The following is a 20,238-nucleotide window of genomic DNA, read 5'->3' on the forward strand; positions in this document are numbered from 1 at the left end:
CCTTCCTTTTCTTTTCTTTTCTTTTCTTTTCTTCTTTTTGAGACAGAGTCTCACTTTGTCGCCTAGGCTGGAGTGCCGTGGCGCAATCTTGGCCTACCACAACCTCTGCCTCCCGGATTCAAGCAAATCTCCTGCCTCAGCCTCCTGAGTAGCTGGGATTACAGGCACGTGCCACCATGCTTGGCTAATTTTTGTATTTTTAGTAGAGACAGGGTTTTACCACATTGGTCAGGGTGGTCTCAAACTCCTGACTTCGTGATCCGCCCGCCCTGGCCTCTCAAAGTGCTGGGATTACAGGCGTGAGTCACCACATCCTGCCGGAAGAATTTCTTAACCTCTCTCATCCCCATTTTATAGATGGGGAAACGGAGGGTAACAAACACTACCCATTGAACAAGGGCTGTTGGGAGGATTGATGACTCACACAGGCAAACGAATGAAGAGAGTGCCTGGCAAATTCCGAGTGCTAAATACATGCTAGCCGAAATGATTATCACCCCAAAGCGATGCAGTATGTGTTCACACCTCAGTCTTCCCAACTACAAAATGGGCTTAACCTCCCCTCCCCAGAACAGGGAAGAGTTGAGCTCTGGTAAATGTTTCCAAAACAAGCATCAGATGGGCGTGGGTGAGTGCTAGAGGGTGTCTGTGCATTTGCAAACAGACCAGGCTTTCCGTTGTTCTCAGGATAAATGGGAGATGTCCATAATTAGAACCTTAAGACATCACGGAATCTACTAAGAAGCTGATCCAAGTGTTGAAGCAGACGCCGGAAAGGGCACATGTTAAGGAGGCTGTGTGGGGGACAGGGACGCCTGTGGGAAGGCGCTGTCCTGGCTGCCTGACCAACTCCCAGAGGGTCATGGACTTAGTGCTAAAAACCCCAGATGAGGACCAGGACATCAGTTCCTCGGGTGCAAAAAAGCCTACTGCATAAAAAGCAAAGGGGACAAAGTTTGTTGCAATATGTAGATTGTCAGTCACCAGAACCCCAGACTCTAGGGCGGGTTCTGGAAATGATTCTATTTAAAAGAATCTCTGTGTTGGACTGTGAGTCACGGGGCTGCCAAGGAGCCTGGCCTTGCAGAGCCCCGCCCACGTGATATAGGGCTTGGTCAGGTGGCTTGCTTTGGCCAATGAGATATCAGCAAGCATGACAAGCGATGTCTTTAAGGCACTTGTGCAAGGATCTTAACAGGGAAACTGGGTATACAGCAATGCTCTGTACTATCTTTGCAACTTTTCTGTAAACCTCAAACTACTCTCAAATTAAATGATGATGATTATTAATTATTTTTAAAAAGTACTTGTGGGCTGGGTGCGGTGGCTCATGCCTATAATCCCAGCACTTTGGGAGGCCAAGGCCGGTGGATCACTTGAAGTCAGGAGTTGAAGACCAGCCTGGCCAACATGGTAAAACCCTGTCTCTACTAAAAATGCAAAAATCAGCTGGGTGTGGTGGCGGGCGCCTGTAATCCCAGCTACTCAGGAGGCTGAGGCAGGAGAATCGCTTGAACCCAGGAGGCAGAGGTTGCAGTGAGCCAAGATCATGTCACTGCACTCCAGCCTAGGTGACAGAGTGAGACTCTGTCCCCCCACGAAAAATAAAATAAAATAGAAAGTACTTGTGCATTAGGGCATGGATTTTTTTAAGGAATCCAGCTGCCCTCTGAAGCAGCCAGGGTTAGGGTGCTGAAAGCAAGTCCAGTGACAGCTATAACAGAACAACAGAGCCTGGGCACTTCTTCCAACTGATCATCAATTATTATCAACCGGATCAAAATGTGGAGTCTAAGTAGCCTTTAAGGGGGATCTCTTAACAATATTTAAAAGCAGCTGGTAGTATGTTAGGAAGACATTCTGTCTGTAGAGTTAAACTTTTTGGAAGCTTCCACTGAGTTCCGAGATTTACCAGTGAAGAGTCTTCTACGTCAGGGCTGTGGGACCGAGGGGCTGGCTCAGGGTGGGCCCCATGCAGCAGCCCCGAAAGCCACCAGAATAAAGGAACAGCAGTAGCTTCAAGCATATGAATCACTGAAGAGGAACATACACATTCAATGCCAGGTGATAAACTGCACAGAAAACGAACACGTCTTTGATGGAAGGAATGAGACTAAGAATGGAGTGCGGATGTGGGAAGGGACACAGGAAACATCAAGTAGCTTTTCAAACCCACACAGTGCTGTGGTGACAAGGATGTGTGTCTAAGAAAGCAAGTGGGCATGGCCGCCCCAGCACGGATGACACATCGTTCTATTCAACAGCCTCTCAGGCCACCTACTACCCCACCGTCTGCAGGCCTGGTGACATCTGCAAAGGCAGCCAGGGCATGGCTGCACCTGCTGGGAACTTTAGTCCCCCAGCCCCACCGACCCTGCTGGGCTTAAGACAGTCTTTGCAGCCTAGAACTCCTTGAAGCAGAAATGCCTATGGGATAGACTCTCATCTATGGGCCTGGTTGGCCACTTGGAAAAACAGGATTCAAGTAACATACACTGAGTGTGTCGTAGGTTTCAGGCGTATCTCTAGACTCTTGAGCAGGTCCTGGAATGCTCTGAACCACAGGCATTGGCACAGGCTCTGGTGTAGGGAAGTTTTCAGGGAACATTTGGTGAATGAGCAAATTAAATAATAAAGTTGTGTTTCTTCCAGGAGCTCAGTGTAAGGCAGGTGACTCACTCTGTGGCAGGGAAAAGGCTCCCACAGGCCTTAGTCCTTCCACTAAGGAGAGGAAACTCCGTATCCTTTCTTCTCCTCCACACTCAGTCAGTGTCAGCCAACTCCACCCACCCTGTGCTGGCTGCTGTGTGCCCTGCAGGGGTCTCTAAAGGAAACAGATGACCCTCACATGTCCTAAGCCCTGAGACAGGGCAGCGTTTAGGGCTGCCAAGTCCAGGGAAAGAGAGGGCCTGGTTCGTTTCCTATTCTTGTTGTAACAAAGTGACACAATGCAGTGGCTTCACACGGGGTCCCCAAGCCCCATGCCATGGACTGGTACTGGTCCCTGGCCTCTTAGGAAGCAGGCTGCACAGCAGGAGGTGAGGAGCGAGTGAGTGAAGGTTCATCTGTATTTACAGCTGCTCCCCATCGCTCACATTACTGCCTGAGCCTCACCTCCCGTCTGATCAGTAGCGATGGCATTAGATTCTCATAGGAGCGTGAACCCTCTTGTGAACTCTGCATGTGAGGGATCTAGGGTGTGAGCTCCTTATGAGAATCTAATGCCTGATGATCTGTCACTGTCTCCCATCACCCCTAGATGGGACCATCTAGTTGCAGGAAAACAAGCTCAGGGCTCCCACTGATTCTACATTAGGGTGAATTGTATAATTATTTCATTATATATTACAATGTAATAATAATAGAAATAAAGTGCACAAGAAATGTAATGCATGTAATGCACTGGAATCATCCCCAAACCATCCCCCAACTCCAGGAACCTGGTCTGTGGAAAAATTCTCTTCCATGAAACCGATCCCTGGTGCCCAAGAGGTTGGGGACTGCTAGCCTAACATAACACAAATTAATTAATACAAATGAATTTTCTTATAGTAGTTCTGGAGGTCACAGGTCTAAAATGGGTGTCACTGGGCTAAAACCCTGGTGTTGGCAGGGCTGCCTTTCTTCTGGAGGCTCTAGGGAAAGTCTGTTTCCTTGCCTTTCCCAGCTTCTAGAGGTCGCCTGCACTCCTTGGCTTGCAGCCCCTTCCTACCTCTTAAAAGCCAGCAACAATGTGTCAAGACTCCACATTGAATCCCTCTGGCCTCTGCTCCTCGGGTCACGTCTCCTCTGATTCTCTCTTCTGCCTCCCCGTCTACTTTCAAGGACCCTTGTGATCCACTGGGCCCACCAGAGACTCATCCCAGGGACATCTGATTGGCAACCTTCGTTCCCCTTTGCTGTGTGACCTAACTCATTCACAAGTCCCAGGAATTAGGCTGGGAACATCTTTGGGAGAGGGGGACATCATTATTCTGCCAACGACAGGCCCTGAGCCCATTGGGCAGGGAAGCTGGTCCAGAAAGCTGCCTAGAGGATGCAGAGCCTGAACCTAGACCAGGCGGAAGAGTGACCATCTGGAGGCTGGGGGAGAACAAAATACAAATGCAGAGACCTTGAGGGGACAGAAGGGAGGTGATACCATCGGCACATCCAGGAGCCACACAGATGTAACCACACCACCATGCGCCAGAAAGACAGTGACCAGGCTGCAAAGAGAGGGAGAGGGAGGGAAATGAAAATGGGGACATCCTAAAACACCACACTTCACATAGTGACTCCTGCTGAAAAGCTCCAAGGTCCCTGAGCTTCTGGTGTGACTGTCGAGTTCACCGTGACCATCGCCCACCATCTGCCTAAAGCAAAGCCTCAACATCAGGTGTCCCTTCCCACCTCCATGTACAAACTAGTCTTCCAGCCTTTGTTCAAGCCATTTTCCCCCAGTAATACATATGTGGGAGCCGGGTGCAGTGGCTCATGTCTGCAATCCCAGCACTTTGGGAGGCTGAGTCGGGCAATCATCTGAGGTTAGGGGTTCGAGACTACCCTGGCCAACATGGTGAAACCCAGTCTCTACTAAAAATGCAAAATTAGCTGGGTGTGGTGGCACACGCCTGTAGCCCCAGCTACTCGGGGGGTTGAGACAGGAGAATTGTTTGAACCCAGGAGATGGAGGTTGCAGTGAGCCGAGATGGCACCACTATTCTCCAGCCTGGGTGAGACAGAGCAAGACTCCGTCTCAAAAGAAAAAAAAAAAAATGGGTAAAATACCCATTTCAAAGCGCAAATTAGACCAGAGGATTTTAACATAGCAGAGCACAAAGGATTAGGTTTCAGATACGCACTGCAATGAACCTTCAAGAAACTACCACTGATTTTAGCATGGTATCAGAGAACACTCACAATTATCTAACAAGGCAATTAATATGATCCTTTCTTTTCCAGCTATTAATACAAAACTGTGTACGCCAGATTTTCAACCAAAACAACAATCCTACTAGACAGACGGAGCAGAGATGAGAATTCAGCACTCTGCTATGAAGCCAGACACCAGTGAGTTTTACAAAAATGTTTAAAACACAGTGCTGCTCTTCTCATTCAAATCTGTTTGGGAAAGTACAGCTACTTCTCATGAAAAGATAACTGTATTGGTGGGGCAAGGTATCTCATGCCTGTAATCCCAGCACCTTGGGAGGCCAAGACGGACAGATTGCTTAAGGTCAAGAGTTTTTGACCAACCTGGGCAACACGGTGAAATCCTGTCTCTGCTAAAAATACAAAAATTAGCCGGGCGTGGTGGCAGGTGCCTGTAGTCCCAGCTACTTGGGAGGCTGAGGCACAAGAATCACTTGAACCCAGAAGGCGGATGTTGCAGTGAGCCAAGATCATGCCCCTGCACTCCAGCCTCGGTGACAGAGTGAGACTATCTCAAAAAAAAAAAAAAAAAAAAAAAAAAAGAAAAGAAAAGAAAAGAAAAAGATACTGTACTTATATTAACATATAATGAATTTATTATGATGATTTTAAAATAAATTACTGAAGATTTACATCCTTTTATAGTTTTAATTTTGAAAACATTAATACTGCTTGAAAACATCAATTTTGTTCATTAAAATGAACAAAAGCTCTTTGGGGTCTTCAATTCTGTAAAGGTGTAAAGTGGTCCTCAGACCAAAAAGCTTAAGAAATGCGTCTTACGAAAATAAACAGATTTACACACACAGATCTTTATGACAGTGTTCTGTAATGACAAAACACAAACAAAAGACAGAGAGAGAAAAAAAGTAGAAACCACTTAAATGTCTAATAATAGGGAAACGGCTAAATAAATTATGGTATCTCCATTTGGTAGAACATTATGTAGTCATTAAAAATTATGTTTTCAAAGAGTATTTATTGTTGTGGGAACACGCTCAAAACACTTGACATGCTGTTAAGAGATCTGAAAAGGAACGAAGCAAATTTTCACTATTATTGTTTCTGTGCTGCCTCGATTCGCGGGGAAATCACGAAATTGAGGAGGCCTGAGGAATCCAACAGACACCCCAAAGGGGTCCCCCAGGCTACACGCTTACCACATGTGCCAGGCAGGGCGCATGCAATATATACATAAGATGACATCATTGATGAGGTGGGCTTGGTGGCTCATGCCTGTAATCTCAGCACTTTGGAAAGCCAACCCAGGCAGATCGCTTGAGCCCAGGAGTTTGAGACCAAACTGAGCAACATGGCAAGACTCCGTCTCTACAAAAAAATACAAAAATTAGCCAGGCATGGTGGTATGTGCCTGCAGTTCCAGCTACTCTGGAGGCTCATTTGAGCCCGGGAGGCAGAGGCTGCAGTGAGCTGAGATTGCTCCAGTGCACTCCAAGCCTGGATGACAGAGTGAGACCCTGTCTCAAAAAAAAAAAAAATAATAATAATCTATATATATCTTAAACAATTATTCAGGTTTCTGCCTTTAAGCTCATGATGAGACCAAAATTCAAAACCAAACTTTCCCACACTCATTTCCAAAGAAACAAAGGAATCTTCTAAGCCCCCGTTCTTCCCAGACACGATTCTTTTCATTGCTTTTGTGTTGTAACCGCAGACTGATGTTTTGGGTGCCTGCTTGAGTTCCTATTCCTCTCACATGCTAGAAATTTCGGGTCTCATTCAAACACAAGACAGTGGGGGAGTTAGTTGGAGAGGGAATCTGCCAGGGGTAAGTCTTTGGGGCTTTGCTTTTTCCCACGTTAGGGACACTGGATGTTAACAAGTGTCGCCCAACATCTGCTGCTTGCTCGGCTTGCGCGTTTATTCCCCCTCTCCTCATTATAGGCATATAAATCCCTTTCCATGCCCTGGACTCCTTCTCCCACATCTGTCTGCAATTTACTCACCATGTGCTGTGGCTGGTGAAGCAGCTTATTTATGACTTTGTAGAATTCCAGGCAGGATGCTCGTGGCGGCTGAAGGTGCCCATCTCACTGCCTTTCAGGAATGCTGCTACCTTGAGCTTGGATGGGCTCGGGGGGTTCTCAGGTCTGGACCACCCCTCATGAGAATCAGACAAACAACATCTCCAAGCAGATCTCAGTATTGGCACCAATGGTACTACACACCAGGCCATGCACTTTCTACCTCAATCTTCACAACAACCCTATGAAGTAGCTACTGTTTATCAGTCTCAATTATAAGAAACACAGGCATTGTTACTATTACTCTCGGCAAAGGAATAATGGGGCAGGGAGGTTAAAGAATGCATCCAAGCTCTAGAACCAGAAATACGACTTGACCCAGCCATCCCATTACTGGGTATATACCCAAAGGATTATAAATCATTCTACTATAAAGACACATGTACACGTATGTTTATTGCAGCACTATTTACAATAGCACAGACTTGGAACCAGCCCAAATGCCCATCAGTGACACACTGGATAAAGAAAATGTGGTACATAATACATCATGGAATACTATGCAACCATAAAAAAAGAATGAGTTCATGTCTTTTGCAGAGACATGGATGAAGCTGGAAACCACCATTCTCAGCAAACTATCACAGGAACAGAAAACCAAACACTGCATGTTCTCACTCGTAAGTGGGAGTTGAACAATGAGAACACATGGACACAGGGAGGGGAACATCACACACTGGGGCCTGTTGAGTGGTGGGTGCAAGGGGAGGGATTGCATTAGGACAAATACCTAATGCATGCAGGGCTTAAAACCTAGATGACGAGTTGATAGGTACAGCAAACCACCATGGTACATGTATACTTATGCAATAAACCTGCACGTTCTGCACATTTATCCCAGAACTTAAAGTAAAATAAACAAGTAAAAACAAAAGAATGCATTCAAGCTCACATACAATAGCACAGACTTGGAACCAGCCCAAATGCCCATCAGTGACACACTGGATAAAGAAAATGTGGTACATAATACATCATGGAATACTATGCAACCATAAAAAAAGAATGAGTTCATGTCTTTTGCAGAGACATGGATGAAGCTGGAAACCACCATTCTCAGCAAACTATCACAGGAACAGAAAACCAAACACTGCATGTTCTCACTCGTAAGTGGGAGTTGAACAATGAGAACACATGGACACAGGGAGGGGAACATCACACACTGGGGCCTGTTGAGTGGTGGGTGCAAGGGGAGGGATTGCATTAGGACAAATACCTAATGCATGCAGGGCTTAAAACCTAGATGACGAGTTGATAGGTACAGCAAACCACCATGGTACATGTATACTTATGCAATAAACCTGCACGTTCTGCACATTTATCCCAGAACTTAAAGTAAAATAAACAAGTAAAAACAAAAGAATGCATTCAAGCTCACATAGCTAATAAGTGGTAGAGGTGGGATTCAAGCCCAGATCTGACTTGAGTCTGCTGTCACCACCACTGAAGTGAGAATGGCTTCTGTCCCTCGCATCCAGGCCAACTTCCTTCCCCGTAACCACACCCAGAGGGAAGATGAGGCGTGTCTGTGCAGTGGGAAGAAGTCTGCTTCTGCCGCTAATTGGCTCTGTCACCTTGGTCAAGTTATTTACTTTCCCTGAACCTCATTCAGGCGTCTCCACCTGAGAAACGGGGTTTCCAGCTCCTGGCAGGATTGAGGTGAATGGTAGATCACGTGCTTAGAATGGTGTTGGCACCCAGTAGGTGCTCAATAAAGCTTCCTTTTCATGAATACCGACAAGTCCTTGTTGCTTATATTAATATTCCTACAAAGGGGTAGGTCTCTGCATCCCTGGGCAAGGCCAAAGATCTTTGGTGGTGGATAAGAAATCTTACAGCACAGACTTAGGAAAGATTGTCTGTACAGCTCTGTGCCTTGTGGGCTAAAGAGAGAAGGATGTACATTATCATAACGGCGGGAACTATCTATCACCTTTCCAGGCATTATCTCCTTTCATTCTCACAACCTCCTGCAAAGCCACCGTTAATGTCCCATCACTCAGATCAGGAAACTGAGGTTTGGAAAGGCTAGGTTGTACATCCCAGTAGCTGGGGATGGTGGTGTAAGTGAGCCTTTGCTTAACCCCCAGCCCATCCTCTAGGCCCAGGAACCGCTAAGGGAGGTTTTTCTTTTCCTCACAGGTCCAGAAGAGCATATAGGGGTGAAAATCCTGTCGCTGGTCAAAGACGTGGAGGTCAGCGTCTCTGTCCCTGGGACACAGAGTGGGAAAGGTGACTGAGCAGCATCTGGCTGCTTCCTGAGCCACTCTATACTCTCCACTACATGATAAAGCTTCACAAGACCAAACGACAACAGCTTGCACAGCCTGGGCCCAGCAGCACTTGCTTGTGGGAGATTCTCGAGACTTGGGTCTCCATCCTGATGAAGCAGAATGGATATTACAGGATCCTGGGAAACTGGGCATGGAGGATGGCTCACACAGATCTGCCTAGATTGTCGGGTGGCTGCATAGAGGCAAAGTGTGCCTGCTTGGCAAAATGACTTCCCAGGCATGCTATGTCAGCTGGGCCACAATGCTCCCCAAAGTCCACTGCAGCTTCAAAAGACCACCCAAAACGCTGCTGCCATGGCCCCACCAGAAACAAGACCCCAGAAGAAGAGGGTCATCTACCTGCCCTGGAGAGCAACATGTACTGCTGAAAAGAACATTTGTCAAAAGCGCTGTGACACTCTGGATACAAGCTCACCCTCAACTGAGGACTTCCCAGGCTTTCCCGGGGATGGTCAGCTTGGCACTGGACAGGCAGCCTTCTTGGCCTGCTGTCCACATCACACCTTTTGTCGGGGAACTGGCTCTGACTGAGCCAATTAACTGTCCAGCAAAATCCATTCTCCCTTTTACCCTGTTAGAGTCCTAGCTGGGACAAGGCCACGCAGCTAGAAACTACATTTCCCAGAACCCTCTGCATCTAGGAATGGTCATACGACCAAGCTCTTACAAAGGCAAATCTCTGGCCCTCGATTCTGGCTCTTTCCCTGGGGTCTCTCATGGACCGAGGGGAAAACATACACCCAACCAGACTCAAATGCTCACTGAGGGGTGGTTAAGGAAGAAACAGATTCTTTAAGCCTCTGTGTTTTGGGGTCTCTTTGTTATAGCAGCATGGTATTAACCTAATTAATAAACCTGCTTTAGCTTCAGAAACAACATTTTTAAAGAGGATTCATTGTTCTAGTGAATGATAAGTGGAAAGCAGGTTGCAAAGCTTTATTGTCTTTTCTAGAAGAAGCAAAGACAATGAGGGGGCTTAAGAGAATCAGTGCAGACCCCTAAGGCTATGTTTTCCCCAGATGTTTCATGCCTGAGTTCTCCAAGCACTGTGGAGTCCATTGACAGGTTACATGATGGCTTCCAACCTTCCTCAAATAACCAGCTGAGACCCTTCTTCCAGCCCCACAGAATGTGGGCAGGTGCCTCCCGGGAGAGAGGGATGTGGGTCCCTCCAGGGAAACCAGGCTGAGCATGTGGACATCAGTTTCCTCATCTCCTAAATTAATTTCTGGCTGAAGACACACCAGTCACATGGTAGTTACAGGTCTGTGGTCCTTGTCTTCAAGAGACCCCCTGGGACACTACACCATGTCATCTTCCAAATCCTTCCTCTGGGGCCAGGAGAGCCCATCATGGTGAGCAAGAGGGACGCATGGGACACAGACATGTCCTCCAGCAGAGAAACCAGTGTAGCCGCACTGTGCTCTGAGTGGAGGCACCGAAGGACCCCAAGGGTGCTGGGTAAGACAGACTCAGCTGCTGGGCCAGCGTCCTGGTCCAGCCAAGATGCCCACCCACTAATCACACCCCAGAGGGAGGCACCTCACATCCAGCCATATGGGCAACGTGTGATGGTCACACTGGAGGATGGAATGGCATCTGCACCCACCCCACAAGATGCAGAATTCCACTTGAAGAAGGGACAGGGTAGCCGTGGCTGGAGGTGGGTGCTGGGAGACCCCTGTGTCCATCTGCGTCACCTCCCCTGCATGGGGAGGACCCCAGATCCCTGGGGCCTGCGCCCCCAGCAAAGGAACCGCCGCTGACTCATCACTCACCCTGCAAGGCTTCTTTGGCTCTGGCTAGCTCCTGCTCCTTCTGGGCCAGCTGGACCCTGAGCTCGGTGGCCGAGAGGACCTCGGAGGACTTGCCGCCCTGCGACTCCTCCAGGTCCTTCGCCAACATCTCCTTCATCTGCCGGAGAAGGTGAACTTCCTCCTGGAGCCGCGACACTTCTTCCCGCAGGAGCACTAGGGGAGAAGGGCACAGGGTTAGAGGACAGGAACGTCGGCTGCCGCTCACTCGCGTTTTCTGGGGATGGTTTGAGGTTGCTTTGGCTTTTCTGTTTGCTCTGCATTCAGGGCCTTTCCTACATATGTGAAGGGAGGAGAAAACCTCGAAACAACTGCCTTATTCCAAAGAGCCCCAGCACCAATTTTAGGCCCCACCCACAGTCTGCAGAGCACACCTAGTGAGACCCCCCACCCGCCACCACGACTCCCGAGGAATCCACTGCCGCTGTCCTGCACTCAGAATGTCCACTCCAGTCGCCGACGGTCTTAGGAGTGAGCATCATAACCATGAGCCAACAGTATGCTGAGTTGAGTTTCATATGCATTATCTCATTTAAGCCACCAAAACCTTCAGATGCAGGGACCATCATAATCCCATTTTACAAATTAGGACCTCGAGGCCCAGAGAGATTAAGTAACTCCAGGTGGTCATAAAGTTAGTGCGTAGCAGAGCTGGGATTTGAACCAAGGCCTGGCTGACTCCACAGCTCAGACTCCCAGTCTCATGCTTGGGAAACACCCATAGAAAGACATATTCAACACATTTTGCAAAACACATAACCTTGAGGAGCTCAGCACTGTGTACAAACAGAACTTACGCATTTGCAACTGACTGTCCTGCAGGAAAATAGGGTCTAATGAGCAGTGACAAGGTGACACCGTGGACAGAGTTTTCTGCAGCACTTAAATCCAACCCTATGTACAGTGAGGCCCCAGAAATGGGGCCAAGGAGAACACTCAGGCCCTGGGTGCTGGAAGGGACCCAGAAGGTATGTCATCCTCTCAGAGTGAGAGCCATGTCAACCCAGGTGTTGTCAGCTTCTCAGTCCTGTGGGCAGATAGACACACCCACACCCAGGTCAGCTCACCTGGGCAACAGTGAAAACAGAACTGCTAAGGGGTGCTAGAGGCAATCAGGCTGTGCACAGGCGCCAGGCTACGTATACCTCTGCATAACTCTTAGGAGAGCGCATTAAGAGAAGGAGCAAACCTCACTTAGGAGACGGTGGAAGGACACGCTGAAATATTCATTAAGCAGGTCCCCTTGAGAATGAACAGATGAAGGCGCCACACTCACCAGCCTCGTGCTGGCCACTGGGCCACCCCCACCCTCTGCACACTGCCTTCCCTTTCCTTCCCTCATTTTACATCACAGAGGGACCTGGGGAGGGGACAAGGGCAGCCCTGGCTGGGGCCAGGCCTCTGCCTACATCCTCTCTCTCTTCCCACCTACAGCCACACTCATCCCCCTCTCTACAATATGCCGCACTCTTTCCAGCATAGCGCTTTTGTCTCCGCAGTGCCCTCCACCTGAACACCCTTTCCTGGTTCTTCCTGTGGCTGCCTCCTCATCGTGACACAAGCGTCCACTCCACATCACCTGCATGGAAGGGCCTTCTCTCACCACCCTGTGGGATGCTCTATTTATCTGTCTTCTTCCCAAACTCAATGTGGGCTCCAGGGGCGGGTGGGGGTGCAGGGCTGTCTGTGTCCATCACCGCTATGGTGGAAGCTCAGCACACTCTGCCCCGCCGCTCTGCGCCCTGCCACCCCGCGCCCCGGCCTCCTTCCTCCTCGCTCTTTCTCCGCAGTACCCGTCAGTGCCTGTCATGCCCTGTGGATCTGTTTATCTACAGGCTGGCTGTAAGACCCAGGAAGGCAGGAACTTGACTCTGTGTTGTCCATGGCCGCATCCTCGTGCCTAGAACAGCACCTGGCACCTGGTCACCCTTGAGAATGAACAGACGAAGGCGCCACACTCACCAGCCTTGCGCTGGCCACCAGGCCATCCCACCTTCTGCACGGACTCCTCCCCTCCCCACACTGCCTTCCCCTTCCCTCCATTTCACATCACAGAGGGACCAGGGGAGGGGCCAAGGGCAGCCCTGGCTGGAACGGACATGTGCAGGTAGAGCCAGGAGCGTCCCTGCTGCTAAAAGGGGATGTGTACTCCCTGGAGGTCCGGTGCACAGTCCTCTCCCATGAGGGTCATGGAAAGGGCATGGCTGGGGGCACAGCTTTGGAGTCACCAGGTCTCCAGCCAGGCATGTGGTGGCTGATGAGCAACTCCCTCCCTGCTGAGCCTCGGACACTGCACCTGTTAAACAGGTCTAACCCTCATTGGCTGTGAGGCTCCTCGGAGGCATTGGAAGTGCCCCTCCTCATAAAGGAAATGCTCCATGTACACAGCAAGTGCCCTAGGTACACAGGAAGTGCTCCATGTACACAGGAAGTGCCCTGGGTACACAGGAAGTGCTCCATGTACACAGGAAGTACCCCATGTACATATAATAGAAGTGCTCCGTGAATGCCATGTACAGAGAAGGTGCAATAATGGTCATGCACTGCCCCTTCCTAGCTGCCCTACCCTTGCCATCAGTGCCTGCTGGCAATCTCTAAGGCATTACAACCCTCTGGACTCCCTAGGGATCCACTGGCCTCGAGGCTGAGTGGGCAGAGCCAGGTCCAGGAGAGGGGGCAGGCAGAGGGGGAGCAGGGCTGAGCCCTGAGGATGGAGCACCTCTCTCTCACCAGCCGCCTTGGGAAAAGGTGGTGGCAACTCCAGCCCCTATTCCCTCGTTCATCTCACATCACTTCCTGAGGCCACGATGGGCCGCGCCACCCCTCTAAGGAGAGGAGGCCTCCCAGGGTACCTCCTTGCCCTCCCAGCTCCTCCTAACCTGAGTCCTTCCTCCCCACAGAAGCCCAAGGGCGCCTCTGAGGTGCAAGGCACATCTCACTTGGCCCCGACAGCCTCCCGCCCCGCTTGGAATATTAGCTGCCTCTTCGGCCCTGTCTGAGGCCTCCTTCAGGCTGCCGGCTTCTCTCAGTTCTGGAAGGCGCTAGACTCGCTGCACTTCAGGGCCTCCGCAGAGCTGTGACCTGCCTGGGAGCTCCTGTCCCCTCTTCACAGTTTCCTTCCCATCAGTCTGTCTCAGCCTCACTGTCACAGCCTCAAGAGACCTAAAACGGCTCCGATCCTGTCCAGTGTCAACAGCACAGCAGGCAACCCGGACAAAACCCCGTAGCGACATGGAGGCTCACTCACTCCCCAGCTATGTGCTCAGTGGACACAGGATCCAAGAGCAGGGCCCGATCGCATATCCTGCTCTGTCTCCTTCACCATCAGGTCTCGAGTGCTGGAAACAGTGTCTGTGCGACACATCAGGGGCACTCGGTGACGTCTGTCGAACGCCTCCATCCACCTAACATGGAGAGGTCCCTGCCCATACCACGCGTGGCTCTGGGCACGGGGGCACTGGGGTGAAAGCCCCAGACAGGCCCCACTCTCAGGTTAGTGCTCCTGGATCCCACCATCAAAGGACCCCCAAACCTCATGTGCCACGGAGGCAGCCCAGGAACTGTCCAAGTCTCTTAGCAAAACTCCTAAGTAGGAGGTTTGCTTTTGGGACCACACCCCTGCCCTCTTTCTGGGTAAACATTTGGGGCCCACCTACACTCCAGGCCAGGAAAGAGAAGGGAAGACTCCTGGTCTCAAGAAACCTCCAGCAAATAGACGCACATACAAAGAGAAGACGGAAGGGGCCACAGGTACTCGGAGCGCTCAGACACCCTTGAGAAGTTGGTGGCATTCCAGATGGACCCTAGAGGATGCGACTGGGGAAGGAGGAAGTGGTGTGAGCAAAGGCAGCTGCAAAGCTGGAGGGTCCTGAGTGACCAGGAAATGGGTGCCAGGTGAGGAAGAACGGGAGGAAGGCTGGAGAGGTCAGATTACAAAAGGCTCAGCCCCAACCACCCCTCGGCGCTCCTGCCTCAACTCACTAACTCTAGCAGTCGCCAAGGCTGGAATTTTCTCCTCTTGATCAATACTCTACAATCTTCCATCCTGCCAGGGCCCCTGTTCCCTACTCGACTGTCACTAAGAGTCTATTTCACAATAAGGTGTGAGTGACTGCTAACAGTATGTCCGTTGTCACACAGGTAGAAGAGGCAGGTTTGTTTTTGCTTAATTTTTTTGTTTTTTTGAGATGGAGTTTCACTCCTGTTGCCCAGGCTGGAGTGCGGCAGTACAATCTCAGCTCACTACAACCTCTGCCTCCCAGGTTCAAGCAATTCTCCTGCCTCAGCCTCCCAAGTAGCTGGGATTACAGGCTACAGGCCCACCACTATGCCCGGGTAATTGTTTGTATTTTTAGTAGAGACGGGGTTTGACCATGTTGGCCAGGCTGGTCTCGAACTCCTGACCTCAGGTGATCCACCTGCTTCGGCCTCCCAAAGTGCTGGGATTACAGGTGTGAGCCACCATGCTGGGTCTTTTTTTCTTTCTTTCTTTTTTTTTCAGTGACTTCTGGGTCTCCTCCAAGCACCCAAGGAAGCCACCAAGATTGTTTACTGTTGTCCAGGAAGAAGGCAAAGGATTCCAAGACATTTGGCTTCAAACCTAGGCCTGGCCAGGGCCTCGTCTTGACTTTGCACAAGCCTCATGTCACTTCTCTGGGTCTCTGTTGTCGTGTATGCTGCACAGATGCCACCCACTTAGGGTTGCCAGAGTAAGCAAAACAAAACAAAGTAATGCCAAACAAACACCCCTAGACGCACAGTTAGATTTGAATTTCAGATAAACAACAAATCATTTTCAGTGTATGTCCCAACTACTGCATGGAACATACCTATATTAAAAATTGATTCATCACGTATCTGAAATTTAAATTTAACTGGGCGTCTTGTGTTTTATTGCAGCAGTGCTACTCCCATCTCACGGGGATTTTGACACCATGAAATGGGACAACCAGGGGTGCGGGCTTTGCCTGAGCACTGCACAGGCGGGAGGCGGGGCAGACACAGGAAGGGCATCTGCCAGGGTCTTCTCTGCACCCTGCACTCAGATGAGAGCAGAGAGTGAGATGGAGCTGGGTGCCATGTGCCTTTCTCTTTGGCTAACAGTGGCAAAGGCAGTTTTTTTTCCCCGCACGCTTCTTAACAGGTGTATCTGATGCCTAAGCCCCACCCCTCCAGTCAGGCTGTGAATAAGCTGATGGGAGCCTCGAGGGCGGGTCACCAGGTGCGGCACCTGCAGGAGCCAAGTCTTAGGAGACCAGGCTGGAAAAACAACTCCATGAAAAGAGAGAGGCTTATCGGAGCTTGCTAACTGCACCTGCCCCAGCTGGGTGTGGAGGCCCAGGTCTCGCATCCCCCAGACTCTTCCAGGAGTGGAGACAACCCTGGGACTGCAATCTCAGCCTAAGCGCCAAGAGCACAGCCTGTCAATTTACCAGTTCTGGAGCCACCAGGAGGCACTTCTCCTCCCTGGGCCTCGGTGACCTCACCTGTAAAACGGGGAAATGGGAATAAATAAGACACGTGTAAAGTGCTTACATGTGCCTGGCACACTGAGCACTGTGTCCACAACTCATCTTCCCCTCTGCAGACGGGACCAGCCACATTTCTGAAGAAACAATGAAGAAGCTGCCGCTGGAAGACTTGGCGTTTCTTCCTCAGAGGAACTATTACGTTGCTGTGTGACCTTGGGCCAGTCACTGTCTCTCACAGGCTGGAGTGCAGTGGTGCGATCTCAGCTCACTGCAAGCTCCGCCTCCCGGGTTCACGCCATTCTCTTGCCTCAGCCTCCCGAGTAGCTGGGACTACAGGCGCCCGCCACCACGCCCGGCTAATTTTTTGTATTTTTAATAGAGACGGGGTTTCACCGTGTTAGCCAGGATGGTCTCGAGCTCCTGACCTCGTGATCCGCCCGCCCGGCCTCCCAAAGTGCTGGGATGACAGGCGTGAGCCACCGTGCCTGGCCACAGGTGACTATCTTACGGACAAATTAATTAAAATGAAAACCTCAGTTTCTCTAGCCACATTTCGAGTGCACCCACGTGGCTAGGAGCTAAGGTCAGGGACAGTGCAGATCCAGACCGCTGCCATGACTGCACGGAGCTCTCCTGTTGGCGCTGGGCTAGAGGGTGTGAGATGAAGATGGTATTTGTTAAGCATCTGGAACAGCTCAGGCTGGTGACCCAATGACAGGAGAAAGCCATTTGCCAAAGGCAAGACAGCTACTGAGGAAGGAGTCATCCTTTCTGGAGAAAACTTTCCTGGCCTTTGCCCAAGGACAAAAACCCCCAAAGACTGATTGGGTACCTTTCTGCTGATGCTGGGGAACCGCAGTGCCCTCAGGCCTCTGAGTAGAGGGGCCCAAAATCCATGGACTTAGCAGAGTTCTCTTGGCCATAGTAGCAGGAAGTAAACATTGTCTGGGAAACAGTGGCCCTCCTGCTGCAGGGAGCCAACTGTTACCAATGGTGCTACTCTCGGGTGGACAAGGATACTAGCAGGCAGGCCATGCCACAGGTCCCCGGGGCCTCCTCCCCAAGGGAAAGGGGGTGTGGGGTACCCACTCAGAGGAAAAGTCCATACCAGGTGGCAGAGGGAGCTGGGGCAGACCCTTGCCCTTCTGTAGCCCATCTCCTTTAGTTTGCAAAAGCAACGAGTCCCACTTTTAAAAAATGCTGTTTTCCAGCTTCCCTTTCAGCTAGGGTTGTCCATGTGACACACTTTTGGCCAGTGAGGTGCAGAAAAAAGTCCCTTAAGAGAACCGACCCTTACAAAAATAGGGCTTTACCTCTTTCTCCACCTTTCTCCACCTTCTCCACTTCTGGAAAGTGGACTTAATGGCCAGAGCTACAGCAGCCACCTAAAACAGAAGGCAACCTCTAGGACTGCTAAGACTCTGGGTGAATTGTAGGTGTGTAAACTCAGCCTCCCCAAACCAAAGGTCTAAGTAACAATAATATTATGAGTATTATTTATTATAATAACAATTACATCTTTCTTAACACTTCTTGAGCACACACTATATGCCCTAAGCTTTGCTGTATTTTACCTGCTTAACTAGTTTAATTCTCACAGTAACTCCATGAAGCAGATCCTATTATCATCATCCACAGTTCATAGATGGGGAAGTTGAGGCACAGAGGAGTTAAATGGCTTGGCCAAGGTCACACAGGGTGAAGAGCAGAGCCAGGGTTTGGACACAGATGGTCTGGTTCCAGCACTTCCAGACTCAACTGCCACACTATCACCTTCCAAAAGGAGAGGAGCAAGGTCTGTGGGTGACACAAGGGCTTCCTGAGCCAGCAGGGCCCAGGCGGCAACCAGGCTTGGCTTGGTGGATGCCAGTGAAGGCAGGCATGCCCCTCAGCAGGGTATGAGTGAGTCAGCCACTCAGTGCATGGCGGTCCTGGCCCTCCACTAGGGACACTCCCCGCACAGCCCCTGGAGAAGGGTATGGCCATGGAGCCAGCCTGTCCATTCCGCGAGGGCAGGGACTGTTCTGCCCACACCTGACACCCAACACCGTGCTCCATGCTGTGTTCTTGGGAGGCATGCAGTGCAGTGCTGAGGCGGGCACAGAGGTTTGGGGTCAGCCAGCTGGGGCTCAGCCTTGGCTCCCCCACTTCCCAGCTATTTGACCTGTGGACAAGCAACCTCTGATCTCTTATCTGAAAATGGAGCCAAGGCCAGTCTCTCAGGCCTATGGTAAACATTAAACAAAGCAATCATCTCAGTGGAAACTTTCCGGAAGGTTCTACATGAGGGTCAAATGTAGCTCATCATGATCGTTTCGGAAAAGGGCAAACCTCCTTGATCTTCCGGAAGAAAACCTTGGCCTCACTAACTGCAGAACCCTGACCTTCGGGTTCCCCCAGCCCAGGAAGGGTGGATGAAACAGCAGAGATGAACGTGCTGAAGGCTGAGTCATCAAGTCTAGAGAACGAGGGAAGCAGAGAGCTTGGGGGGCTCTGAGTGGAGTCCAGGCTTGGAGGGACCGTCCCCAGCTGACCATCGGGGTGGACGCTCTGATCAACAGCCATGCAAACTCACTGAACACAAACTGTACACTTAAGAGCCGAGCATTTTACTGTATGTGAATTATACCCCAATAAAAAAAAATCTAAATATAGCAGTAGCATATTTCAGATTTTCCATTAAAACTCATTTTGTAGCCCTCCCCACAAAATAAATCCAGATACACAACCAGCCAACTCCCTATTCTCCAGCAGGCCCCTGTGAAAGGGGTATCCTGGTCTAAACCCCATCCATCTTGGTGGCTTTGTGAACAGCGAGGGGTCTGTGTGTCCAGGAAACACCAGGGTGTTTGCTTGAGCCACACACACACACACACACACACACACACACACATACACACACAAACACACACACAGTGGGAAAGAAATCGGATGCCTAGAGAATGGTCCCACACCCACCACAGCCAAATGGAGGTCACTTCCAAGTGACACGCGCTCTGTATTGACCTGCCACTGTCTCCATGAAGTCTTGCAGAGACCATGGCTGCTGCCACCCCTGAGCAGGTGGATGCCATGTGCTGGATGAGAGCCCTCATCTCATGACCCCATGCAGGGCTGCGGTGGTCCCCGCCTGAGACTCACAGACATTGGCAGGCCACGGGATCAAGCCCAGGTCTGCTGGGCTCTGCGGCCGCCCTGCCGTGCACTGGTCCAGCAGCACCTAGTAGGTTGTGAGTGGCCCCTTGGCCACCACTCTTGCTATTATTGAGTTGGGGCCAAATCAGGTCCAAATGTGATTTTAGTACACTGGGATGATGCCTGTCCTAAAAATAAGGAATCATATTGTCCTTAGAGGGTTAAAGTTTTAAGACAGAGACACGGAGGGGCATGGTGGCTCATGCCTTAATCCCAGCACTTTGGGAAGCCGAGGCGGGTGGATCACCTGAGGTCATGAGTTCGAGGCCAGCCTGGTCAACATGGCCAAACCCCGTTTCTACCAAAAATACAAAAAATTAGCCAGGCGTGGTGGCGGCCACCTGTAATCCCAGCTAGTTGGAAGGCTGAGGCAGGAAAATTGCTTGAACCTGGGAGGTGGAGGTTGTAGTGAGCCGAGATCATGCCATTGTGCTCCAGCCTGGGTGACAGAGACTCTGTCTAAAATAAATAAATAAATGAATGGCTGAATGAATGAATAAATAAA

General features: G+C 50.4%; 1 protein-coding gene across 3 annotated transcripts in view; it reads right to left on the minus strand.

The window, feature by feature from the left end:
* The window catches only part of KAZN (kazrin, periplakin interacting protein), a 478,581-nt gene that overhangs the window by 94,102 nt on the left and 364,241 nt on the right, over positions 1 to 20,238 (minus strand). For all 3 annotated transcript variants that reach the window (XM_017859262.1, XM_017859264.1, XM_017859263.1), the window contains exon 2: positions 11,032 to 11,223. In XM_017859262.1, coding sequence (XP_017714751.1) covers positions 11,032 to 11,223 — 192 coding nt within the window. The remainder of the gene's footprint in view (positions 1 to 11,031; positions 11,224 to 20,238) is intronic.

Source organism: Rhinopithecus bieti, unplaced genomic scaffold (assembly GCF_001698545.2).
Source record: "Rhinopithecus bieti isolate Rb0 unplaced genomic scaffold, ASM169854v2 scaffold_50015, whole genome shotgun sequence".
NCBI lineage: Eukaryota > Metazoa > Chordata > Mammalia > Primates > Cercopithecidae > Rhinopithecus > Rhinopithecus bieti.